The sequence below is a fragment of the Nycticebus coucang genome, chromosome 3 (genome assembly GCF_027406575.1).
Source record: "Nycticebus coucang isolate mNycCou1 chromosome 3, mNycCou1.pri, whole genome shotgun sequence".
Lineage (NCBI taxonomy): Eukaryota > Metazoa > Chordata > Mammalia > Primates > Lorisidae > Nycticebus > Nycticebus coucang.
In genome coordinates, this window is record NC_069782.1 from 78951353 (window position 1) to 78978011 (window position 26659).

General features: G+C 37.6%; 1 protein-coding gene and 1 pseudogene across 1 annotated transcript in view; both read left to right on the forward strand.

Moving 5' to 3' along the window:
• Positions 1–20737: 20737 nt before the first annotated feature.
• The window catches only part of PTPN20 (protein tyrosine phosphatase non-receptor type 20), a 97024-nt gene continuing 91102 nt past the window's right edge, over positions 20738–26659 (forward strand). Inside the window, exons 1-2 of the mRNA XM_053584838.1 lie at positions 20738–20831; positions 25572–25684. Coding sequence (XP_053440813.1) covers positions 20794–20831; positions 25572–25684 — 151 coding nt within the window. The 5' untranslated portion in view covers positions 20738–20793. The remainder of the gene's footprint in view (positions 20832–25571; positions 25685–26659) is intronic.
• LOC128581699 (probable proline--tRNA ligase, mitochondrial) lies at positions 21109–22492 on the forward strand (annotated as a pseudogene).

The window sequence follows — 26659 nt, forward strand, 5'->3', positions numbered from 1 at the left end:
TAGCTTTTTGGTATAAGGGTAAAAGGAAGAGAAGGGAAAAGAAGAAAAAGGGAGAAAGAAGATACAACAAAAAAAGGGAGATTGAAAGAAAAGGAAAAGAGGGACAAGAGGAATGGAAGTGTTCAGCAGGGTGCTTTGGCCACATTTGCAACCCTTGGATTTTGGGGAGTTGGGTGGGTGGGTTCCTTGAAGTCAGGAGCACCTTATTAGCCTGGGAAAAAGCAAGACCCAACTCCTCCAAATATGAAACAAGAAAATAAAACAAAAAACAAAATAATAAATAAATAAATATTAAAAATTCAGCAGTATGGCACAGTGGGCACCTGCCAATACTGTTTTTACAAAGGCCAAAGCTAGAAGGACACTGTAGACTTACAAGTTCATGACCTCTTTGAGCCAGACCAATGCAGTGACCCCTCACCCCACCAGACCAATGCTTTTACACCCCCTGCAATCAGAAAAATAAAATAAAAATAGATAAAGAAAATTAAATACAGTTATATAAGATAAATAAAATAATGAATATCCTTAGCTGTTGTATGAGAAATTTATGTGGGGAGAAAATGAGGAAAGTAGAAAAATTTCTACCAAAAGGAAGAAAAAAAGAGAGAAATAAAAAAGAAAGAGAGAATATAAGGGGCTGGAAAACTAACAAAAATGGGGGAGCCTTTCCTATTGAAGAAAGTAAAAATGAAAAAATAAAAATATAACCAAACCAAAAAACCCACAAAGAAGTACGTGTGTGTGTGTGTGTGTGTATGTTACAAAATATTGCCTGGATACCAGGTGGTGCTGTGGTGTTGGGAGATGGAGAAAATACGCTGTTTTGATGTGAACAATTACAGTTGGAAGCCACATTCTAGTTGCAGAGGAGGAGATCAGGTCCTGTCTTCCTGACTTAGTTGCCCTCATCAGGGCCTATTTGCTTAATTAGCATTCAGTCCCTGCAGGATTAGGGTCCTAAAGCTCTCAGCAGATTACTTAGGAGGCACATCACACAATGCCCCCTGACAACAATTCCTGGGGCCTCTCAGCTCATCCCCAATGCCTGAGCTCAGCAGGTGTGCCAGAACTAGCCATGCAGTAGGACCCTATGAATTGTTTCTTCCACACGGCCTTCCCACAATGGTGACACCCAGGTAGCAGCCAAGGCAATTGGGGATCCACCCCATCCAGTATTCAGTCTCAACTGCAGGACAGTGTTTGAGTCCACCCATTAGTTTAAGCCTTCTAAGATTGCACCAGCGAGCAATTTAGCCCCAAATCAAATCAGGATAGCCTTTTCCTGTCCACAATCCTCCATAGGTGGGCTGGCCAGCTGGTCCCCACCCCTTCCCAAACACTCGCATTCTATGTTGGTTTGCCTCAGCTCCAGATTTCCTTACTGGCTCCTGTATTCCACTATTGCTTCACTGTGCCCCTGGAGTGATGTCTCAAAGGTGGAGTTTTCTTTCCCCGTCTCACCACGTGTTGCTGGTAAGGAGATGTTTCTAGTCCACCATCTTGCTCTGCCCCCTCATACAGAGGTCTTTCATTAAAGGAAGAGTCGATCAATGTGGCAGACTTCACTCATCTTATTTTCAGAAATTACTACAGTCACTCCAGCCTTTACCAGCCACCACTCTGATCAGTTAGCAGCCATCAACACTGAGGCATACTCTCCACCAGCAAAAAGATTACAACTCACTAAAAACTCAGATGATCATTAGCATTTTTTTAGCAATAGTTTTTTTTTTTAATTGTGGGATATGCACATTTTTTAAAGACATAATGCCATTACACAAAGACTGCATGATAATGAAGACATAACTTATATGCATTGGGAAGCCAAAAAAATGTGGCTTATTTTATTGCAATATTTGCTTTACTGCAATAGTTTGGAATCAGACCCGCAATATCTTTGAAGTATGTCTGTCTTTGCCATTTTATTATTTTTCCCAGAAGTGGTTAAGCACTTTATCAACAGGATATTAGGTATATTGTAACTTCAGCAAGAAGCAATGTTGCTAATTTAATTGTTGTGAAATATGCCTTCAGCTTCCTTTATTTTACATTTCTCTGATTACGGGATTCTTTATCTCACTTTGCATGTAGCTCAGTTTTTTAATACACTTGATTGATTTTTTTTTTTGAGGTATGTGTACATTGTAGCAGTCCTATAAATTAATGGCTGATTTCTTCCTTTTTATGCCTAGGAATCTGATAAAATGTTAAATTTTACTGGAGTCTTTTTAAATACAATTTTGGCACAGTTTCTTTTCTATTTTATACCCTAAATGTTCCATGCCTTTGTTTTAGCTTCCGTAAAAGGGATTTAAAAAGCACACAAAAAGATAGTAGAGGCACCCATTTAAAACATTTGCAAATTAATATTCAAGCAGCCAAACTGGGTGGATTTCAATAAAAGAAATTACAATAAAAGTAGCAATTTTGATCGTATTTTATTGGCAGAACTTTTTATATCCTAAATATATTTTTCTGTATTCAATAAGTACTGCATTATGTTATGCTAATTCTGGATTTATTCTTTATTTCCACCTAGTAAATGGTCTCTTTTTCTCAAGGAAAGAGAATGATTTGGAAAATTCGGAAGTTAAAACCGAGGAAGATAGATTTTAAAGTTCAAAAATCACAGAGAGCTAACCAAATTAATTTAAAGGAATTAAAATATTTAGCCAAGATATAGTCCTGAAATTACTTATTAAAAGCATTTATAGTGCAACTGGAATTTGGACTCTCCTTCCTGGGCTACCCATAGGCTTTATTAAATTTGTATTAAAGTGCTTGTTTTATATAATTTTATAGTTATTTTATATTTCCCTATTGAAGTGTAAGCTCCTTGAGGCTAAAGGTAGAGTCTTTTTCCTCTATTTAACCAAGTTCAGTACTTGGTATACTGTGGATATTTAATAAGGGTTTGTTGAGTTGATCATTATCTCAGAGCTACTCTTAGTGGTGGAAGAAAGCAGAAAACAGATTCGTATTTTCTACAATATATTGCTTTTTAAGAAATGATAGGTTTAGTCATAGGGATTTATAGAAAGTTTCTATTACCAAACAAATGGTTTGTGAGCCTTTAGAAAAGAATGATGTGATCTTTAGGAAACTGAGTTTCACTATGAACAAGTCAGGTTAAACAGCCTCTAGCTACATTCTTCTAGAGTAACCCTGAATCAAGAAGAAGCTCTCCTCATCCTGATGGTATAGCCACTCTTTTCCTGTGCCCCCCAAGATTAAGATGACTCAGACTATCAATCTACAGGAATTCTCTGCATAGAATATTTGCTGGTTCTGTAGCCTCTTTTGGAGTCTTATTGCAAAGTGAGACAAACAGGGCTTGAATCTAGCAATGCTTGCTGAAATAAAAAAATGTAATAACCCTTCATTATACTGAAAATGGTAGAATATATGCGTGACAAGCTTGCTAGTTTAAAACAAGGTCACTTTAATGACCCACTGGCAAAGCCTGTGTAAAGATCTTCAGCCTGTTCTATGTTTTAGTCTCTTTTAAATCTGAGTGTTTCTGATGATCTCGTTACATCAGGTCCAATATTCTAAATTTTACAGAATCGTGTAGATAATGCTGAAGCCAGCTAGCTCTGGGTTTGTGCTGCTCATTGTTGATTTCTGTGTGTCCTGATAGCATCTCTCCCTAGGACTAGAACCTAATTCTCATTATAGTCCACGTCTTGTTTCTTTGGGTTGGTTCACTTTTAGCTCCTAAGAGAGAGCTTCTTTCTGGAGAAGAGAGATTTCTTTATGGACTGTCTCAGAGAGGGTCATATTTCTATCTTGTACTTTTTAAGGTCCTCAAAATTGGCTTACTAATTTTTCTTATATGTATTTTACATGTTTTGTTTTTATGTCAGAATTTTACTAACATTTTAATGTAAATTAGGTGACTTTTAAAAAAATTATGAAACAGTTTGCATGCAAAAGGAACTTTTGTTAATTAAAAGTTTGATAAAATCTCATCTGGAATCCTATTTTAGCCCAGATTCTTTTTCCCACTGGGAATGAGATTTCTGATTTATTGGTTTAATTTTTTAAATTATTATACCATTTAGGCTTTCTATGTCTTCTTGAGTAAATTTTGCTAATTTATATTTCTCTTTTATTTATTTATTTTTTATATATTTTTATTTTTACATATATATGTATTTATTAGGTTTCCATTCTTTTGTCTTCACAAAATTAAAAAGGCTTACATTTTAATAATAACAATATTTAAAATAAGGACTTGAAACAAAAACCTCGTAAAGAACGAATGAACATAAATACATTCAGAAAAGGAATTAGACAATTGCTACATCGAAATATTAAGCAATAATAATAATAATGCAAAGAAAGTAACATTCACATTGTCAAATAAGAATATGTCTATTATAGAATGCTTTGACTCTGAGGTACAGTATGGAGTCATCTGTTAACTTCTTATTTTTTTTAAGTCTCAAAAAATAGACAACTAATATTTGTAAATAAAAGTAACAGATAATTTCGAAAAACAGATCATGCCAAATCTTATAGACAATAGAAAAAGAAGAAGTGCTTCAAAATCATTCTACTTGATCTGGGTACACCTGATATTAAAATTGAAATTATAAATGTATGTCACTTATAAATGAGGATGCAATATCCTAAACAACATATTAACAAGTTGAATTAAAAATTAATGTTTAAATAATGTACTTTGGTTGAAATTAAATCCAATTTATGTGAGAATTAGTCATTATTCGATTCATAGGGATCAATCCCTTAGTCATTTCTGATTGAGGTTACTGGAGATTTTACTTTTTTATTTCTACTTTTCGTTTGTTTGTTTTTTTATATTTCTCTTATAAAAATTTTCATCAGGTTTGTCTAAAGTTGTGCATGGTATTTGCTTATTACTTTTAAAAATGATAGTTGCAATTGTAACTATACCCTTTTTCATTTTTAATGCTATTTGTTAATTTTGTCTTAATGGATTACTAGAGAAAGAGGTTTGTGAATTTTTAAATCTTTGTCAAAGATATAGTTGATTTGATTTTAATTTTGTTGGCTACTATATTCTTTTAGCTTATTTTCTATTTTTGTCTTTATTATTTCCTCCTTTCTACTCTCTTTCTTTGGCCTCTGTGATAGTATACAAAAATCATTTTTGTCAGATTTTCTGTCATTTTCATAAATTTATTTATAACAATGCATTTCCCCTCTAAACACAGCATCAGCTACTTGATTAGTTTTGAAATACTGTTCCATTGTTGATATTTCTTAATATTTTATAAGATGGATTCATATGTTGAAATAGTTCATAACCTATCTTTGATTTCCTTTTTTACATACATTCAGAAGTACACTTTTTAGTGTCCAACGTACATGTTTATTGTATTTTTAGTTATTGAGTTTGTAATATGTCATGCCATAAGATGTATAAATCATAATATTTAAGGGCACATGTTATGAAAAACAATACTTTGAGTTCTTAATACTGAGATCAGAGAAACATTTCTCTCTTGGCTTCTTATCTGAAAGATTCTGTGCAGGAAATTAACAAAGCAGTTAGTAGCAGTCATATAATAAATCTAGTAATGAGTTTCCTTGGGATGGTTCATATTAATATTACATTCTTCAACAGAGCCTATATCAACTTTCTACTTAGTTTATAGGTTAACTTCTTGCTAGCCTATAAATTATAAATAATAGAAGTTGTTAAAGTGAGACTTTTATAACACACTATTCTTTATTCAAGAATTAGACTCTGAAACACAGACATGTTCTGTGGATCCTAATATATAGGTTCTGCAGATTGTATGTTTTTGGTTTTATTTGAAGAGTACTTTCTTGAATAATATGATAATTACGAACAAAGAAACAGCTCAATAATTAATTCTTTGAGAATAATCGTAGAAGAAGGATCATCTTTGCTATGTTGTTTTTTCAAAGCAGGAGGAAAAGAAATTAATATTGGAAATAAAGATAAGATTTTTTGAAAATAGGGAAAGTATTTGAAAATTTCCCTCATGTACCTTGGTTTTCATATTGAGCCTCCACCTTTCATTCTGTGTCATACTTTCCATTTGATCAATTCTTTCTTTCCCTTTATTCAGTAAAAGATTATAAGGGAGAAGGCTCTCATAAAGAAGACCCAAGGTTTCAGGAGACCTTACTTTTGTCAAGTCAGAAAAAGACGTCCAAGGTAAGACTAGACAGAGAAGGATCTCTGCTAATTAACTGCGGCTGATACCTAAATCACTGACTAAACTTTATGGGGAATAGATATCTATTTTGTTCTTCTCTCTGAAATGATTTCTCAATTCTTTGTCACCCTGTTGTTGAAGACAAGCAAAATAAGGATTTAAAAAGAGTGGAACATTTTGAAACTCTAAAGAAAATCCCTTTCATTGCTACTCTGGAAATTTTGCTTATTTTGGCATTTATTTCATTTTGTGCTACTAACAAAGATATAAAATAAATTTCACATGGAGTATATATCACCCTTAAATATATAATAAATGGACTTTTTTATTGGCAGAGATGGCATGGTGCACATCTCCAAAATGTGGAAAAGTAGAGGGCTGCAAAAAATCTGTGCAAAACCTCTCACCTCGACACATTACCCTCCTTGTGGAGATACTGCCAGGGGTTAGAGTACAAAAACGGGAAATACATTTTCATCTTGTGGGTGCCTTACATTTTTTTCTCTCATCTCATCAATGAAGCTTTGACACTGCCTTGATAATACTATCCTGATGCTTGATTCCAGTAGCAGTAGAAATAAAAGTTAATAACAAGAGCAAGAACTGCTTCTTCCACTCAACCAGTTTAGCTGCCACTTCCACCAAGGTGAGCTGCTTGGATATTTTCTCTTATAGGAGTTAATCTATTTCTTTGTTATAATAAGGTGGCCACATCAAGGTCAACATCACATCTCTGGCTGGCAATCTGTAGCTTTTATGCAGTGCTGGGTTTTGTTGTATTTTTCTCTGATAAGATTGATTTTCTTCCCTCCCCCCACTTACTCATTCTCCTACCCACCCCCTTGTATTAGCTCATCTGCTACCTTCGTATTAGAATGGAGTACACTGGATTCTTGCTTCTCCATTCTTGTAATGCTTTACAAAGAAGAATATGTTCCACCTCCATCCAGGATAATACCAAATATGTAAAGTCTCCATCTCTTTTAATGGCTGAGTAGTATTCCACAGTATACGTATATCACATCTTATTAATTCATTCCTGGATTGGTGGGCATTTAGGCTGTTTCCACATTTTGGCGATTGTAAATTGAGCTGCAATAAACAGTCTAGTGCAAATGTCCTTATGATAAAAGGATTTTTTTCTTCTGGGTAGATGCCTAGTAATGAGATTGCATAATCAAATGGGAGGTCTAATTTGAGTTCTTTGAGGGTTCTCCATACTTCCTTACTAAAAGGTTGTATTAGTTTGCAGTCCCACCAGCAGTGTAAAAGTGTTACCTTCTCTCCACATCCATGCCAGCATCTGCTGCAGCTTTGAGACTTTGTGATGTGGGTCATTCTCACTGGGATTAGATGATATCTCAGGGTGGTTTTGATTTGCATTTCTCTGATGATTGGAACAATGAGCATTTTTTTATATGTCTGTTAGCCATTTGTCTTCTTTAGAGAAGGTTCTGTTCATCTCTCTTGCCCAGGGATATATGGGATTGTTGGGCCTTTTTGTGTGTGGATTAACTTGAGTTCTCTAGGGATTCTAGTTATCAACTTTTTGTCTCATTCGTAATATGCAAATAACTTTTCCTATTCTGAAGATTGTCTGTTTCCTTTGGTTGTTGTTTCCTTAGCTGTACAAATACTTTTCAGTTTAATTAAGTCCCATTTATTTATTTTGTTGTTGTTGTTGTTGCAATTGCCATGGAAGTCTTCTTCATAAAATCTTTCCCCAGGCTGATATCTTCAAGTGTTTCCCCCGCACTTTCTTTGAGGATTTTTATTGTTTCATGCCTTAGATTTAAATCTTTTATCCAACTGGAATGAATTTTTGTAAGTGGTGAGAGGTGTGGGTCAAATTTTAGTCTTTTACATGCGGTTATGCAGTTTTCCCAACACCATTTTTTTTTTGTATTAAATCATAGCTGTGTACATTAGTGCAGTCAAGGGGTACAATGTGCTGGTTTCATGTACAATCTGAAATCTTTTCATCAAACTGTTTAACATAGCCTTCATGACATTTTCTTAGTTATTGTATGAAGATATTTGTATTCTGCATTCAGTAAGTTTCGTCTCTACCCATTCTAAGATGCACCGTAGGTGTGGCCCCACCAATTATCCTCCCTCCATACCAACCTCCCCCCTCCCCTCCCCTCCCTTGGCCCTTACCCCATATTCTTGTGCTATAGTTGCGTTATAGCCTTTATATGAAAGCTATAAATTAGCTTCATAGTAGGGCTGAGTACATTGTATACTTTTTCTTCCATTCTTGAGATACTTTGCTAAGAAGAATATGTTCCAGCTCCATCCATGTAAACATGAAAGAGGTAAAGTCTCCATCTTTCTTTAAGGCTGCATAATATTCCATAGTGTACATATACCACAATTTATTAATCCATTCGTGGGTCAATGGGCACTTGGGCTTCTTCCATGACTTAGCAATTATGAATTGGGCTGAAATAAACATTCTGGTACAGATGTCTTTATATTGTGATTTTTGGTCTTCTGGGTATATACCTAGTAAAGAAATTATAGGATCGAATGGCAGGTCTATTTTTAGATCTCTGAGTATTCTGCAAACATTCTTCCAAAAGGAACGTATTAGTGTGCATTCCCACTAGCAGTGTGGAAGTGTTCCCTTTTCTCCACATCCACGCCAACATCTCTGGTTTCGGGATTTTGTTCTGTGGGCTAATCTTATGGGAGTTAGGTGATATCTTGAAGTAGTTTTGATTTGCATTTTTCTGATGATTAAGGATGATGAGGATTTTTTCATGTGTCTGAAGGATGTGCACCTGTCTTCTTTAGAGAAGTTTCTCTTCAAGTCCTTTGCCCATCCTGAGATGGGATCACTTTTTCTTTTCTTGCTAATAAGATTGAGTTCTCTGTGGATTCTGATATTAAACCTTTGTCAGAGGTATAGCCTGCAAATATTTTCTCCCATTCTGAGGGCTGTCTGCTTCCTATACTTATTATGTTCTTGGCTGTGCAGAAGCTTTTTAGTTTGATCAGGTCCCAGTAGTGTATTTCTGATACTGCTTCAATTGCCTGGGGAGTCCTCCTCATAAAATATTCACCCAGGCTGATTTCTTCAAGAATTTTACCTGCACTTTCTTCTAGTATTTTTATAGTTTCGTGTCTTAAATTTAAATCTTTAATCCAGTAAAAGTCTATCTTAGTTAATGGTGAAAGGTATGGGTCCAGTTTCAATCTTCTACAGGTTGCCAGTCAGTTCACCCAGCACCATCTGTTAAATAGGGAATCTTTTCCCCACTGAATGTTTTTAATTGGCTTGTCAAAGATGAAATAGCAGTAAGTAGCTGGATTTATCTCTTGGTTCTCTATTCTGTTCCAGACATCTACCTCTCTGTTTTTGTGCCAGTACCATGCTTTTTTGATCACTATCGATTTATAGTACAGTCTCAAGTCTGGTAGCGTGATTCCTCCTGCTTTGTTTTTATTTCTGAGTAATGTCTTGGCTATTCGAGGTTTTTCTGATTCCTTATAAAACAAAGTATTATTTTTTGAGATCTTTAAAATATGACAATGGAGCTTTAATAGCAATTGCATTAAAATTATATATTGCTTTGGGTAGTATAGACATTTTAACAATGTTGATTCTTCCCAGCCATGAGCATGGTATGTTTTTTCATTTGTTAACATCTTCAGCTATTTCTTTTCTTAAAGTTTCATAGTTCTCTTTGTAGAGATCTTTCACATCCTTTGTTAGGTAAACTCCCAAATATTTCATCTTCTTTGGCACTACTGTGAAAGAAATAGAGTCCTTGACTGTTTTTTTGCTTGGCTATTGTTGGTGTATATAAAGGCTACAGATTTACAGGTGTTGATTTTGTAGCCTGAGACATTGCTGTATTCCTTGATCACTTCTAAAAGTTTTGTGGTAGAATCCCTGGTGTTTTCCAGATATACAATCATATCATCTGCGAAGAGTGAAAGTTTGATCTCTTCTGACCCTATGCGGATACCCTTGATCGCCTTTTCTTCCCTAATTGCAATGGCTAAAACTTCCATTACAATGTTAAAGAGCAATGGAGACAATGGGCAACCTTGCCTGGTTCCTGATCTAAGTGGAAATGATTTCAATTTAACTCTGTTCAATACGAGGTTGGCTGTGGGTTTGCTGTAGATGGTCTCTATGAGTTTAAGAAATGTCCCTTCTATACCAATTTTCTTACGTGCTTTGATCGTGAAGGGATGCTGGATATTATCAAAAGCTTTTTCTGCATCAATTGAGAGAATCATATGGTCTTTATCTTTTAGTTTGTTTATGTGCTGAATTACATTTATAGATTTACGTATATTGAACCAACCTTGAGACCCTGGTTTTAATCCCACTTGGGCATGGTGTATAATTTTTATGATGTGTTGTTGGATTCTGTTTATTAGGATCTTATTGAATATTTTTGCAGCAGTATTAATTAGTGATAGTGGTCTATAATTTTCTTTTCTTGTTGGGTCTTTCCCTGGTTTAGGGATCAAGGTGATGTTTGCTTCATAGAATGTGTTGGGTAATATTCCTTTTTTTCCTACATTTTGGAAGAGGTTTAGTAATATAGGCAGTAGTGCTTCCTAAAAGGTTTGGTATAATTCTGACGTGAAGCTATCTGATCCCAGGCTCTTATTTTTAGACAGATTTTGTACAGTTTATGCTATTTCAGAACTTGATAAAGGCCTGTTCAACATTTCCACTTCGTTCTGGCTAAGTCTTGGTTGGCGGCATGCTTCCAAGTATTGGTCAATTTCCTGTAGATTTTCATATTTCTGAGATTATTTCTTATGACACTGCTTAAGCATTTTTTGAATTTCTGAGGGATCTGTTGTTATTTTGTCTTTACCATTTCTCATTGATGAAATTAGAGATTTTACTCTTTTTTTTATGGTTAGGTTAGCCAAAGGTTTATCTACTTTATTGACCTTTTCAAAAAACCAACTTTTTGATTTATTGATCTGCTGTATAATTCTTTTGTTTTCAATTTTCATTTAATTCAGCTCAAATTTTGGTTATTTCTTTTGTTCTGCTGGGTTTGGGGTTGGAATGTTCTTCCTTCTCCAGTTGCTTGAGATGTTAAGTTGTTAACTTCCTCTCTTTCCGTTTTCTTGAGGAAGGCTTACAGTGCTATAAATTTCCCTCTTAGGACTGCCTTTGCAGTATCCCAGAGTTTCTGATAATTCGTGTCTTCAATGTTGTTTTGTTCCAAAAATATGGTAATTTCCTTCTTAATCTCGCCTATGACTCATCTCTCCTTTAGTATAATGTTATTTAGTTTCCATGTTTTTGTATAACTATGCAATTCCTATTGTTATTGAGTTCTACTTTTATTCCATTATGGTCTGAGAAGATGCAAGGAATAATTTCTTTTTTTTTTTAAATTTGTGGAGTTTAGACTTGTGACCTAGGATGTGATTGATTTTGGAGTATGTTCTGTGGAATGATGAGAAGAATGTGTATTCAGTTTTGTTGGGATGAAATGTTCTGTAGATGTCTGTTAAATCCAGATGTTGAATGGTTAAATTTAAATCTAAAATTTCTTTGCTTAGCTTCTTATTGGAGGATCTATCCAACACTGCTAAAGGGGTGTTAAAATCTCTGACTACTATGGAACTGGAGGAAATCAAGTTGTTCATGTCTGTTAGAGTTTCTCTTATAAATTGAGGTGCATTCTTGTGGGTGCATAAATATTAATAATTGAAATCTCATCATATTGAGTATTACCTTTAACGAATATGAAGTGTCCATCCTTATCCTTCCTTATTTTGGTTGGGTTAAAGCCTATTGTATCTGCGCATAGGATTGCAACACTTGCTTTTTTCTGCTTTCTATTTGCCTGGAATATAGATGACTATCCCTTCACCTTGAGTCTATATTTATCTTTTAAGGTAAGATGAGATTCTTGTATGCAGCAGATATCTGCCTAAGTTTTGTATCCAGTCAGCCAACCTCTGCCTCTTTACAGAACAATTTAAACCATTCAAATTAATTGAGAATATTGGTAAGCCTTTTGAAAGTCTGGTGGACATTTTTAATCCTTTTGCGAGTGTGGAATTTGGAATTTGATCAAAAGTTTCTGGGTGACTTTACTTTTGTTGTGGAGGATTATGCTGGTCATTATGGAGGATTGGTCTGAGAATATCCTGGAGCAGTGGTTTAGTTATGGCAAATTTCTTAAACATGTGAATGTCATTAAAGTATTTAATTTCTCCATCATAAATGAAACTCAGTTTAGCTGGGTACAGGATCCTGGGTTCAAAGTTATTTTGTTTTAGGAGATTAAAAGTCGATGAACATCCTCTTCTAGCTTGAAAGGTTTCAGCAGAGAGATATGCAGTTATTCTAATAGTCTCCCCCTTGTAGGTTATGGTTTTCTAACGTCTGGCTGCTTTCAGAAATTGCTCCTTCATATTAACTTTAGTGAAATTGATTATGATGTGTCTGGGGGATGTATTATTTGGGTTGAGTCATCCTGGATTTCTGAAACTGTCTGCTATCTGAATTTTAGAATCTCTTGGCATGTCTGGAAAGTTCTCTTTCATAATCCCATGAAGAAGAGACTCTGTGCCTTGTGACGCCACTTTGTTGCTTTCGGGGATCCTTATAAGGCGAATATTAGTTTTCTTCAAATTATCCCAGAGTTCTCTCACTGAGACAGTGATCAGTTTTTGCCCTTCATTTCTCTTCCTCTTTGAAAGTTTGGGAGCGTTCGAAAGCTTTGTCTTCAATGTCAGAAATCCTTTCTTCTGCTTGATCCATTCTGTTACTGAGGGATTCTACTGTATTTCTCAGATCTTTGAGGGCTGCAACTTCTTCTCTTGATCTGTCAAAATGTTTGGTCATTTTGTCTTTGAATTCGTTGAATTCTTGAGATATCTTTTGGATTGCTGCTTGAAATTCTAATTTGATCTTATTTGCTGTCCAGATTCTGAATTCGATTTCTGACATCTCAGCCATTTGTTTATGCATGGGATCTTGTGCTGTGTCTGCTTTGTTGTTCCTTGGGGGAGTTGATCTACTCTGATTATTCATATTGTCGGAGTTTTTCTGTTGATTCCACTCTATTATTGTTTTTCCCTGTTGCCTCTGGCCATCCTCAGAGTTGGGGAGGTGTCTCTCCTAGATTAGACCCCAGCGGGATCACTCTATTGTTTCTGGATCTTTGTAGAGAATGACCCTGTCTAGCTCCTCTGGGACTGCCCCAGCCAGGGAGTTCTAGCTGTGGGAGCAGCTCTAGAGTGTGGCACACCTGGATCCAGCAACAGGGCTGAGGATGGTGCACACGGTTCTGGGAGTACCTGGCACCCAGTGACTTTGGCATAGAGAGCCTGGGATCCAGCAGTCTCTGGCCAGGAGGAGGGCTCCATGCAGAGGCAAGGAGGGCTCCAGAGGGAGGGCACAGGTCTCGCAGCTTCCATCCAGAGTCCCTGGCCCGACAGGCAGGGCCGGTGCGATGGTAGGGAGGGTACCGGAGGGAGGATGCGGGTTGTGTGGCTCCCAGAGATCCTGGCCAGGGGGGGCAGAGGCCCGGTGGGTGCGGAGGCGAGTCTGGTGGTTACCGGCGGAGTCCTTGGCCAGGGCGGGTGTGCGGAGGCCCTGTGGATGTGGAATGGTTAAATTTAAATTTTGTCTGTTGGACCTGCAGGCCTGTTGGGTTGCTGGTGGAGTTCCTGTCTGGGGCGGGCATACGGAGGCCCGGTGGGCGCGGGGTGAAGATGTGCATGTTTGCTGGCAGATTCCCCTGGCCAGGGTGGGCGTGTGGGGACCTGGCCGGTGCAAGGCACAGGTGTGTGTTGTTTCCGGTGGAGTCCCTAGCCGGTGTGGGTATGGGTTGCTGAGCCGCATGGTTGCTGGTGGAGTCCCTGGCTGGAGCGCCATGTGGAAGCCTGGTGGGCATGGGGCCATGTGTTTGCAGGCAGAGTCCCTGGCCAGGGTGGGCGTGTAGAGGCCCAGTGGGCGCGGGGCGTGATGCTGCTGGAGTAGTCCCGGGGTGGGGGGTGTGTTGGGGGATGCTTGGTGTGGCCCAGAGTCTCTTGTGTGGCCTGGAGAGGGGGCACTGCTCAAGCACTTCCTCCTTCAGTCTCAGCAGGGGTTAGGCTTCTGGTTGTTCAGGTAAGGGGGGAAGGGTGTACTGGGAGTTCAGAATGACAGGGAAGACTTTAGTTCATTTTTTCTGCCTAGGAAGAGTAGGTTCAGAATCACAGCAGGGTCACTCTGAGGAAGTAGTCCCCACTTCCCACAGTACTCACTGGTAGAGTGAGACAAGAGGTCCACAGTTCAACACTTGTCTGTAGAAAATCTGCAGGAGCAAACGAAGAGAAAAAAAGAAAGGAGACAGAAAAACAAACAAAAAAATCCCCACAGCTTTCTTGGAGGAGGAGACAGATACTTTTCCTTTCAGATTAATTTTGTACCTGAAGTTTTGTTTCTTGGAGTTGCAGCTTGTCTCAGCAGAGGTGACCTGCAGTTATCATTTCTCTCTCGGCCAGTCTTCATCTTAATTGGGCTGTTTCTGGGTATTATCTTTCCTTTTGGATAGGTGCCTCTTTCGGAAGCTGTTTCCAGTCAGCCATCTTGCCCCTCCCCCACACACCATTTATTGAATAGGGATTCTTTTCCCCAGTGTATGTTCTTGTTTGGTTTATCAAAAGTCAGATGGCTGTAAGATGTTACTTTCATCTTATGGTTTTATGTTCCATTCCAAATGTCAGTGTCTCTATTTTTGTGCTAATAGCATGCTGTTTTGATCAGTATGGCCCTGTAGTATAGCAGAAAGTCTGGTATAGTGATACTCTGGCTTTTTTTATTACTAGGAATTGCCTTGGCTATACAGGTTTTTTTTCTGGTTCCATACAAAAAGAAGAATTAATTTTCCAATTCTTGAAAGTATGATGATAGTATTTTAATGGGGATTGCATTGAGCTTTTAGATTGCTTTTGGTAGTATAGACATTTTCACAATGTTGGTTTTTCTCAGCCATGAGCATGGTATGTTCTTCCATTTGTTAGTATCTTCTGCTATTTCTTTTCTTAGAGTTTATTTGTAGAGGTCCTTTACCTTTTTTGTTAGGTATATTCCTAGGTATTTCAATTTTTTTTTTTTTGAAGCTATTGTGAAGGGAATTGTGTCCTTGATTCATTTCTCATCTTGGCTTTTATTGACGTATACTACTGATTTGTGGACATTGCTTTTATATCCTGAGATATGGCTGTATTTTTTGATCACTAACTAGAGTCTGTGGTTGAGTCTCTGGGGTTCTCTAAGTATAAGGTCATATCATTGGCAAAGAGTGAGAGTTTGACCTCCTGTGCACCCAGTTGGATGCCCTTTATTTCCTTCTCTTGCCTCATTATATTGGCTAGAACTTCCAACAGTATGTTTAACAGTAGTGGAGATAGAGGACAACCTTGTCTGATTCCAGTTCTCAGTAGAAAAGCTTTCAGTTTTACTCCATTCAGTATAATATTAGCTGTGGGTTTGTCGTAGATGGGTTTGATCAGATTCAGAATTGTGCCACCTATTTCTATACTCTTCCATGTTCTAATTGGAAAAGGATGCTCAATTTTACTGAACACTTTTTCTGCATCTGTTGAAAGGATTACATATTGTCTTTGTTTTTGCTTCTGTTGATATGGTGAATAACATTTATGGACTTTGTGTATGTTAAACCAGCCTTGCATTGCTGGGATGAAACCTACTTGATTGTGATGAATGATTTTTTAAATGTGTAGCTGTAATCTATTGGCTAGGATTTTGTTGAGAATTTTAGCATCTGTATTCATTAGTGAAATTGGTCTGAAATTCTCCTTTGTAGTTGACTCTTCCTGGTTTTGGTATCAGGGTGACGTTTGCTTCATAGAACGTGTTGGGGAAGATTTCTTCCTTCTCAATTTTTTGGAATAATTTCTGCAGTATGAGTATAAGCTCTTCTTTGAAGATTTGATAGAACTTTGTTATGAAGCCATCTGGACCAGGGCATTTTTTTGTTAGGAGATTTTTTATTGTTTCTTTGATCTCAGTTCTTGTAATTGATCTGTTAGAGATCCATTTCTGTTTGATTTAAAGCAACTAAAGTTATCAATAAAGGTCTGATAACTTTAGTTGCTTTAAATCTGCTTGTGTGTGAAAATAAGATTGCAACCCCTCCTTTCTTCTGATTTCCATTTGCTTAAAATACTGTTTTCAATTCTTTAACCCTGATTCTTGATTTGTCCTTTAAGGCTAGATGTGTCTCCTGGAGATAGCATATAGATGGCTTGTGCTTTTTTAATCCAATCAGCCAGCCTGTGCCACTTCAGTGGTGAATTCAATCCATTGACGTTTATTGAGAAAATTGGTAAGTATGTTGGAGTTCTATTCATCTTATTTTTAAATGTCCATTGTGTAGTTTTATCCTTTGTGCTACTGTAGAAGCTAAGTTTTGACCTTTAGCTTCTGAGTGTTTACTTTGCTGGTGGTCCATTGTGGTGGTCAGTGCTGGGTTGAGATATTAAAATTCACAAGAATCCTTCAGGGGCTGATCTTACAGTGCCCCCTGACTCCAGTTCCTGTGGGGTGCAAGAGTCCCTCAGCCTGACTCAAGAGTGGAGTTCTGATCTCTGCAGGCAAAATTAAGATGACTGCTTTAGGGCCCTGCTAAGACCTTCTCATGACCTTCCCACAATGGCAGCCCTCTGATCACTGAGACCTTCTCAGTATGGCTACCTCGTGAATTCCCAGATTTATGGTATATCCACTCCAGCTGGGATTTGAATCTGGTTGCTGTATACTGTTCAAGTCTGCCCACTCCTCTAAGCTTTCCACTCAAAGTGCATCTTCCCTCAACTACTGGAAACTCCAGAAAGTCTTCCTCCCATCCTGGACCTCTGTGGAGGGGCAACTGGTCCTGGCTGTTTGCAATTGTTTGCATAATTCATCAGATTTCCATGACTCTAGATCATAGGCTGTATCTAGCTCACTACCTCCTCACTTGTTACCTGAGTTATGCCTCTGGGTAAGGTCCCCATGCCAGGTAATGCTGGATTTTCTCTTTTTCTCCAGTGATTCTAATAAAGCTCAGCTGAACGAACCTTCTGTTTTGCGATCTTGATCTGCCCTTGAGAGCACACATTTTTTTCCAGCATACGTGGAACATACATAAAAATTTTCCATGTACTAAATTCTCAAGTATGTCTCATTAAATGTCAAATAACCTTTATAGTACTGAGTGTGCTTTCTGATATAAAGCAGTTCATTCAGAAGTCAACACGATAAGGTGAAATATACATTTGGAATTTAAAACACACCCTTCTAAACTCATAGGTCATAAAAAGAATCATAATGTAAATTTAAAGTATTTAAAATGGAATATATATAAAAATACTAGATATGAAAACTTGTGGTTTGCTGACTGAGCAGTGCTCAGTAAATACAAATGGTCTAATCTATACCATTGCATTTATAATGGTGTCATCTAAGAAAATATGTGAATTATCTTTATTGAGAATATTATATATAATGCTTTTGATGGATGGCTATAGCATATGAATGGTAAATAAGACTTAGTATGAGAAAGATATTAGTTATTCCCAATTTAAATTATAAAATTATTTAATTTAATTTCAACAGAACTTCAAAGTAGTTTTTGTGCGTATGAGATTTGATCAATTGATTGACTGGAAAATTTACTTGTGAAAACAGGAGGCCAACAATAGGCAAGATAATGTTGGAAAAAGAAGAAAAGTATGTATATATGGTGGATGGGTGACTGGTATTTCAAATTATCAAGATTTCTTGTAGAGTTATAAAAATTAAGAAAATGTAGTATCAGTATAGGAATTGGCAAGTAAGACTAATAAAACTGTATCAAAGGTCCAAGAAAAGACCTCTGCATCTATGGTAACTCTTTAGTTTGAGATAGAGTTTCACTCTGTCACCCTGGCTAGAGTGCTGTGGCCATAATAGCTCACAACAACCTCAAACTCCAGGGTTCAAGTAATCCTCTTGCCTCAGCCTCCCTAGTAGCTGGGACTACAGGCATGCCTCACAATGCCTGGCCAGTTTTTCTATTTTTAGTTGAGACGGGATCTCACTCGTGCCTGAGCTGGTCTTGAACTCCTGAGCTCAGGCAATCCACACACCTCGGCCTCCCAAAGTGCTAGAATTACAACCACTACCGTGCCTGGCCTAGGAGAACTTTCTATATGATACGTGGCATTGCACATCAGTGGTCATAGAATGGTTTGCTAAGTTAATGGTGCTGGTAGAGCTGGTTATTTTGTTGGGCAAAAAATAAAAATAAAACTATATTACTGCTTGCAAATAAAAGTTAAAACCTTTTCTTCTCTATAAGAAAATGATTTTGTGTTAGTCTTCTAGAAACCAGATAAAGGTGTAACATCAATTGTGTTTCCAGGCAGTATTGGACATAATAAAAAATAACTCCAAGACTAGAAAGACTATGACAGAATGATGCATCCCTTATTGAAAGTACAAATGGGGTCTTCTCTGAATGTGGGAAATCTCTTGCTGCAATTTCCAGAGGTTAGAGCCATCTGTTAGTATGAGAGTTGCCATGTGGCTTCTAAGCCAGGGTGATGCTTACACTCACCCATGTGGAGTACCCCTCATGCCTGCAGTGACACTAAGTTTATTCTAGTGATGCCTGTTCTTAACGCAGTCTTACGGATATGTTGTGGCTCCTCTCCTGTATCTTTCTGCAAAGCTCACTTGCTGCCAAGTATAATCTATTGGATCTTGTGAATGTCCAGCTGAATGTGAGATCCCTGTTGGTGGTTGAGCAGAGTGAGCCTTGCCTTATTTTGCATTAGTCTTCTAGAAACCAGATAAACTTTGTATACTAAAAGTTAGTATTTTAGAAACCACATAACTTTGTATACTACTAAAAGTAATTCTAGGTGGATTAAATCCTTGAAGATGAAAAGCAGAATTTAAAATTTTAGAAAAATGTCTAGGAGAATTGATATTTTTCTTATTCAGCCAGCCTGGAGAAGGACTTTTAAACATTTATATTTTGTGTATTTTTCAAAATGACAGTTAATTCATTAGAAATTAGTACATTCTGTAACAGTCATGTTGTTGCTAAAATATGTTAACTTTATATTTCAGGAAATATCCATGTTTGGTTAGAAACCTAACTTATATATTTTTATTTGTTCAGAAAAAGTAGTATGTTTGATCAGAGTGCCATCTTTCTTTTAATATGCTTATTAAAAAAAAAAATCACTGTGTTTGGGTTCATGTTCTGGAGGGATGGTTATGTTTGCAAGAAGCATTCCAGAGCTAGGAAGTCTCATGTAATTAAGCAACACATACATATACACTAGCAAGAAAGGAAAAGATTAATAAATTTTACAAATTTAAAATGATCAAAAAATATTTCAAAAAAGAAAAAAAGACAGGACCTGAGTTGTTGACGGTGCTCTTTATTTATTTATTATTTTTTTTTATTGTTGGGGATTTATTGAGGGTACAGAGAACCAGATTACACTGATTGCATTTGTTAGGTAAACTCCCTCTTATAATTGTGTCCTACCTCCAAGACCTCTTGAAGATGCTTTGTGTGAAATAGAAAGGCATGAGGCGACGGTGGAAAATGGGCCAGAGGCTAGACTATGGACCACTACAAGGACTTTGTATCTGCTGTTTGTTTTTACTCAGAGTATTTCCCTGTGCCTTTTCTTTTCTTCTTTTTGGTACATGGAAGTTATGCAAAACTATACTCTGTTTGTTACTACATTAACACCTTTTACCAGCTGTAATTATTTTTATGCTAACTTGTTTATTATCTGCCTCCCTATTAGAATATATACACTCCACAAAGGCAGACCATGTACCTCTCTTTTCCACTCTTTTATAGCCAGCACTTAGAATGATATCTGCACATAGTAGGCTCTCAGAAAAGAATTGCCAAATGAACAAGTGTATTAACTGAAGCAAAACTGAGGGCTAAAATATTAGATACTGAATATTTATTTTAATGGGATATTTTCCCTTCAGCTTAAATTTGATATTGTTCACCCCTGAGACAGGTACCATACAGAACGTTGCAGATGTATCCCAGTGGACCACAAAGGGTAGTGCCGAATCTCATGATAGTGGGGACATATATAGAATTACTGAGTTAGATGGTACAGGTAGTAAAATAAAGAAGAATATACTGCTAGGAATTTTATATTCATAGTAAACTAAGTGTGGTAAGCACTTACAAGAATGCTATAATGCTAGAATTATATAGCATTCTAGAATGCTATAATAAACCTCTAGAATGCTATAATAAACCTATTTTTTAAATGAAGCTTTTTAAAAATTCACTTTTAAAAATAACTTGAGTGATTCAATATGAATCAATTATATATATTAGACTCTGCTTTAATAGTTTAGGAATAGGGAGATATACATTTCAAGTGATTTTTTTAGGAGCAGAAGTTATGTGATTGTAGTTTTAGTTCCTTTATTGTAGACCTTACTGTTGTTTTTAAGAATCTGTACAGATCATATTTTTTAGACTATATTTTTCGAAAATAATGGACATAATTTCCTTTCTTATGCCTCTAGGTTTTGGAAAGGAAGTTAACTCAGAGAAGTTAGAACTCTCTCTTCAGATTATCCCACATGATAATTATGAATTTTTTTGAAGCGTCTTCTGAAAGGTATAAGTAATATGCTTATTTAGCGAGTTTTCTGTTTATGCTACTCATATTCATAGAACACCCTCTGAATGGACACAGTGAATAATGGCCTCAGATGTTTGATTAACTTTTCAAGATATAGTGTTTTGCAGACATGATTTAGCTTTCTTAGAATTATGATGTACTGGGGCTCAGCTCAGGTGTGCTGGCCTTGCCCGGCAGTCTTGTGGCGGTGTGGGCTGCGACTGCAGTTGGTACAAGTGCTCCCCTGTGCCAGGGGATCACGGAAGCGCTTCTGACAAGATTCAGAGCATTGCCACCCTGGCCACCTGCAGCTGCCACCTCTCCAGGTCACTCTCAACCTTCACTACTGTGCCCCAGGGAGAGGACAGCACTTTGTGCTGATCCGAGTGTTTCAGCCACAGAAGCTGCAGGAACATCAGTTGTTCTCCCTGGAGGGCAAAGCAAGTGACCTGACCTATAAAAGCTAGTGGCTGATGCTGCAGGTGGGCCTGATCCAGCCCGCAAGCCCCGGCTGTTAACACCTCCTGCCTTACACTTTCTGTGCTCTGGAGCAGCTAGAGCGGTGACAGATCAGGAGACGCAGACCACTTGGGACTGGGCAGAAAGTCAACCTGCCCAGTCTCAGCCCACCAGCGCTTTGGTGAGATGCCAACCAGAGGGATTTGATGGGCAAGGAGCTGCTAAGATTTAGAGACAGACATGGCAAGGAATGCTGCATGGGCCAACTCACAAGGAAGTTATTACGGCCCTGATCATCTCCCAGAAACAACTGTCCTACAAGCAGCTTCTGTTCCTGAGCTACCAAGTGATGAGGACCAGCTTTGATCTCCATGGCCGGGAGTTTTACATGAAGGATATGTACTCTTTCGACTCCTCCCCAGTGTTGGGCTGGCAGACCTACAGCTTGCTGTGTGACGTCTACCACAGCCTGTTTGATAGACTAGGGCTGCAGTTTACCAAGGCCCAGGCAGATGTGGGCAGCATCAGGAGCATGATGTCACACGAGTTCCAGCTCCCAGCCGATGTTGGAGAGGACCGGCTTGCCATTCGTCCCAGCTGCAGCTTCTTAGCCAACACGGACACACTAGACTTGTCACAAATGAACCGCCCCGCTTGCCAGGGCCCACTGGCTGAAACCTAAGGCATTGAGGTGGGGCACATAGTTTACCTAGAGACCAAGTACTCTTCTATTTTCAACGCCCAGTTTACTAACGTCCAAGGCAAACCATCCCTGGTGAAATAAGGTGCTTACGGCTTGGGTCTGATGCGACCTTGGCCATTGCCATTGAAGGCCTCTCCGCAAAAGACTGCATCCACTGGCCCCGCCTCCTGGCCCCTTACCCTGTCTGCCTCATCTGCCCAAAGAAGGGCCGCAAGGAGGTGGCTCCACCAACCTCACCGGGCACCTGTACAACCACATTACAGAGATGGTGCCTCAGCTTCACGGGAAGGTGCTGCTGGATGACAAGACCCATCCGACCATTGGAAACAGACTGAAAGACGCCAGCAAGTTCGGCTACTCCTTTGTGATAATCACTGGCAAAAGGACCCTGGAGGACGCTGCACATTTTGAGGTTTGGTGTCAGAACATTGGTGAGATGGTCTTCCTCACAAAAGTAGGAGTCATGGAATTTCTGACCCCTGTGCAGATGGTCTAAATACTCCCCCACCCACTCATGCCCCAACTCACAGCCTTGCTGGTTATTCTGACACACACTTTCCTACACACCTTTTCTGGGATGTCCTCTCCAGAAGGTGAGACTGTGTTAGGAAAACCAACTCTTAGGCAGTCATTTGTTCAAATGATTTGTATTTAAAGGCATTGACTTGCCCTTCCCTGGATCATGATGCCATTATATGCCATTCTTTCTCATAATACCTTCCTTTGTGGAAGCTTCTATTAGGACACCATGAGTCAAGAAAGAGCCCTGAGTTCTAGCCTTGGCCCCCTGGGTAATCCCTTCCCTTCTCTCAGCTGAGTTTCCCACATGGAGTCTGGGAGACTCCTGATGCCCTGACCATTGGCCTCTTGCTGCATTTGGTCCAGAAGAATAAGCCCCTCAGCCCTCCTCCACTGAGAAGTTGGGCTGAGAGTGTGGGGAGAAGAATCAGGAGATCTGACTCCCACCAACTCACTGGTGATTTGGACACATGCCCTCTTCTGCTGAAGCCTTAGTTTCCCTGTCTGTGATATGAGAACATGGAACTAGATCTGTAAAGTCCATATAGGTGTCACTACATGGTTCTATGAGAGGTTCATGACAGGCAGATCTGGTTCCTGTGATCCTCTGTAGCCTAAGTTTCCTGGAAGTTTGATGTAATTAGCTGATGGCCCCAAACTATCTCCAGAGAACTGGCCCTACTAAGGCAGCTTAAGCACTGAGATCATGTTCTATTGATCAAATAAAGTCAAACCTTTGGGGGAAAAAAGGTCTATTTATAATCTCATAAATGTGGTAATTAACATAAGAAAAAAACATATTCTTGAAGGATTTATTTGTCATTTCAACAGTTACACAGCTTCAAAGCCTCTGAAGATGTGCTTGAAGATCTTAGAGGTGGCGGTGTACTTAAATTTTATTAGAAATTCAGTCTGTTTTCAGAAAGAAAATTATGTGCTAGGAACAATAGGACTGTTAGTGTGGTGACTTCTTGATATTATATAAGAAAAAAATTAAAGAAAAGTAAAATTCCACTAGAAAACAAAAGAAACAGCAGTTTCATGCTTACAAAATGTTCAAATTGAGGTATTATAAGCAAAAACTTAATTCCTTTAGAGATTTATCAGTAAAATTAGCTACACTCATTGGAACAATACTATATAAGAATGTATGTGTTTTTTATTGTGTATTATGTACATGTATAAAATTTGTGTATTCAACTTTCAGAAGTACATTAAATGAACAAATAAATAATAGTAATTCCCAAAAGTATTTTGAGATTCTATTATATACTAAGCACTATATACTAATACAAAATATTGCATGTTTCTTGCTATTCAGTTCACAGTTTAGTTTAGGGAAACAGACGTATAAAAGACGAGTTTAAGTATAAAGTAGTAAATGTTATTTTAGAGTCAAAATCCAAAGATTGTGGTAAATAAATAAGACAGAGAATTATGCATAGGGGAGTTTCTCAGAAGCTCTTTGAAGATCTATTTTGGTTGAATTTAGGACCTAAAAAATAGACACTAGAAATGTACCAGGTAAAAAGGAAAGGAAGAGAATTTCAGGCTAGGGAGGAAGATGTTTGAGCAAAGGTAAGGAGTTGTGGAAATATTAATGTTGAGAAATATTTGGTGTCAGGAGCCATAGGGTATGTGTGAGTAGGAATGACAGGAAGCTGGACAAGGTGAAAGCCAGAGCCAAAAATGCAGTGTGGGCTGGAGTATGAGGGAACTCACATATGTGAAGCTCAAGATGCATTTTATTCACTCTGTTAAAATGATATATGGATAGGGTCTTTTTGTTTTATTCAGGATTGCTGGTAGCAAAGTGAGCATAGCTGACAGGGGCAGAAATGGAGATCAATTAAATGTTTACAGTAATCCAAGAAACGATGAGAAGGATAAAAGAAAAAGCCTGAAATTACCCATAGAAAGTAAAATAAAAATGCATTTATTTTTCCTAGGTTAAAGCATAATAAAGTGCATATAGGAAATTAATAGAGATGGTGATGAAAAAAGTAAGCAGGTTCTAAATGGCCAACATCCAAAACTTATGTTTCTCATAAGAGGGACTTGATTTATCTTGAAGTTGATGGGCAGGTGTAATCAAGTTTGTATTATAGGAAGAATTTTCTCTGGACATTAAAGTCTAGATCCTCAAATCAAATTCGAAGGATTTTGCTAAGCGGAGTTGTGCATGAAAGTGCAACAAGAGTCAAATAGGAGAGCATTAGTGAGTGAACTGAGAAGGGAGAAGTTGGAAAGGAAACAGAGAGTGATTGTGGACTAGTATTTGAAAAATCTGTTAGCCATTACTGACTAGACAGAGAGTTTAAAGAGTTTCCTATTATCAAGATTAGAGATGATTGGTATTCTATGATGTGAAAGAATTTGTAGATACAGAAAGATTAATTATATACTTAAGAAAAGATAAGTTACAGAAAAATGTCTCCAAGGAGGCAGAAAGCATGGGGTTGAGCACATAGAAAGATTAATTCTGAACAGTTTGAACAGTGAGGAGAGAGTAAGGAATAATGAAGACATTGATACACTTAAGTAATTTTTTAAAAAAGAATGTGAATTAAAAACACTTTCTGTTTTCTGGCTTGCATTTTCTAGAAGGGGCTGCATTTCTACTAAGTCAGAGGATTAAGATAAAGACTATTAAGAGGGTGGTGGCTTGGAATTAGTTGCTATGGAGAAATGGTAGAGGAAACTACCCAGGGGTCACCAGAGTTTTCCATTTGACTGTGCTTGTAGTAGAAATCCCAATGACTCCAGTACTTCTGTCCCACAACCTAGGGAGGAGAAAGGCAAATACATGCATGGACCTGAGGCAACTAATTTGCAAGTCAGGTAAAAGTGGTAGGAGATGGAGTTTATGATCTGACATTGGGATTCTGGAGTTATCTCAGAAGTGAGCCAGTTTCAGGTGATGACTATGGGAGTGGGTGGCTGAACTGAAATGAGAGTCAGTATCAACTGAATAGTAAATAGAGATTATTAGAGATTCTTTCTCAAATATCTGTCTTCCTTGAAACCGTGGAAAACTATATGCATTTGTTTTCTAGTGAGAGTGATTCAAGCAGGTGGAGCACTCGTGACTCCTTCGGAAGAGACAGTTGGAACAGTGAGGATGAGAGGTCTGCAGGACCATCGCAGACTGTCTCCTCTCAACCCCCTGGTATGACATCATCATATTTGTAGTAGCAAATTCTGGAAGGGGCTCTATTTTAGAGATATGTATGAAGATATTTCTAATGTAGAGGAAGGAAAGAGCTAGAAAAAGAAACACTTTAAAAATGGCAAAATATATTTTTAAGGATTTTTTTGATAAAGAAAAATGCTCGGTGGTGCCTGTGGCTCAACAGAGTAGGGCACCGGCCCCATATGCCGGAGGTGGCGGATTCAAAAAAAAAAAAGAAAAGAAAAATAAAAATGCTCTATGTACTATATTCATAAGGGCAAATTTCTGCCCTTTCTTCAAGTATTTTAATGTATCGAACATTTCAATTTAATAAAATTATCCATTTAAATTTTCTTAAACTAGAGATTATAGCTTTTTATAGATTTGAACAAATATGACCTTCCTAATTTTCTTATTTTAATTTGTTGTACAATATATACTTGGTAAGCAAAATAATAACTGTTTATGGATTACACGTTTATATTAGGGGAAAAAGAAAATAATAAGTGTGTGTGAGAAAATAAATAATAATACTTAAGAGTATTCCAAAATTTTGTGTGCATATTTATTTATATATAACATAAACATAGCTTTGGATATACATAGTGTGCTTAATTCATGTATATATATGTGTGTGTGTATATGTAGGTATTTGTGTTTGAAATAAGGGAATCACATGCACAACTTAGAAACCTAGGAGATGAAGGGGATTTTGGAGGTTATCCATTCCATTAAGAATTGGAATTATCTTCTTTATTTGAGAAAAGTCTAATTAAGACAATATTACACTGTGCAATTATTAAAGTTCAGATCTCTTACAAAAATTATTGACAAAAATATACTGTTATAAACTGAGGTAAACAGTAAAATTCACCCTTTTGACATAAGATTCTATGTTCTATGAGGTTTGAACAAAGTCTGCCACCACAATCAAGATACATATCTATGTCTGTGTGTATGTGTATATATATA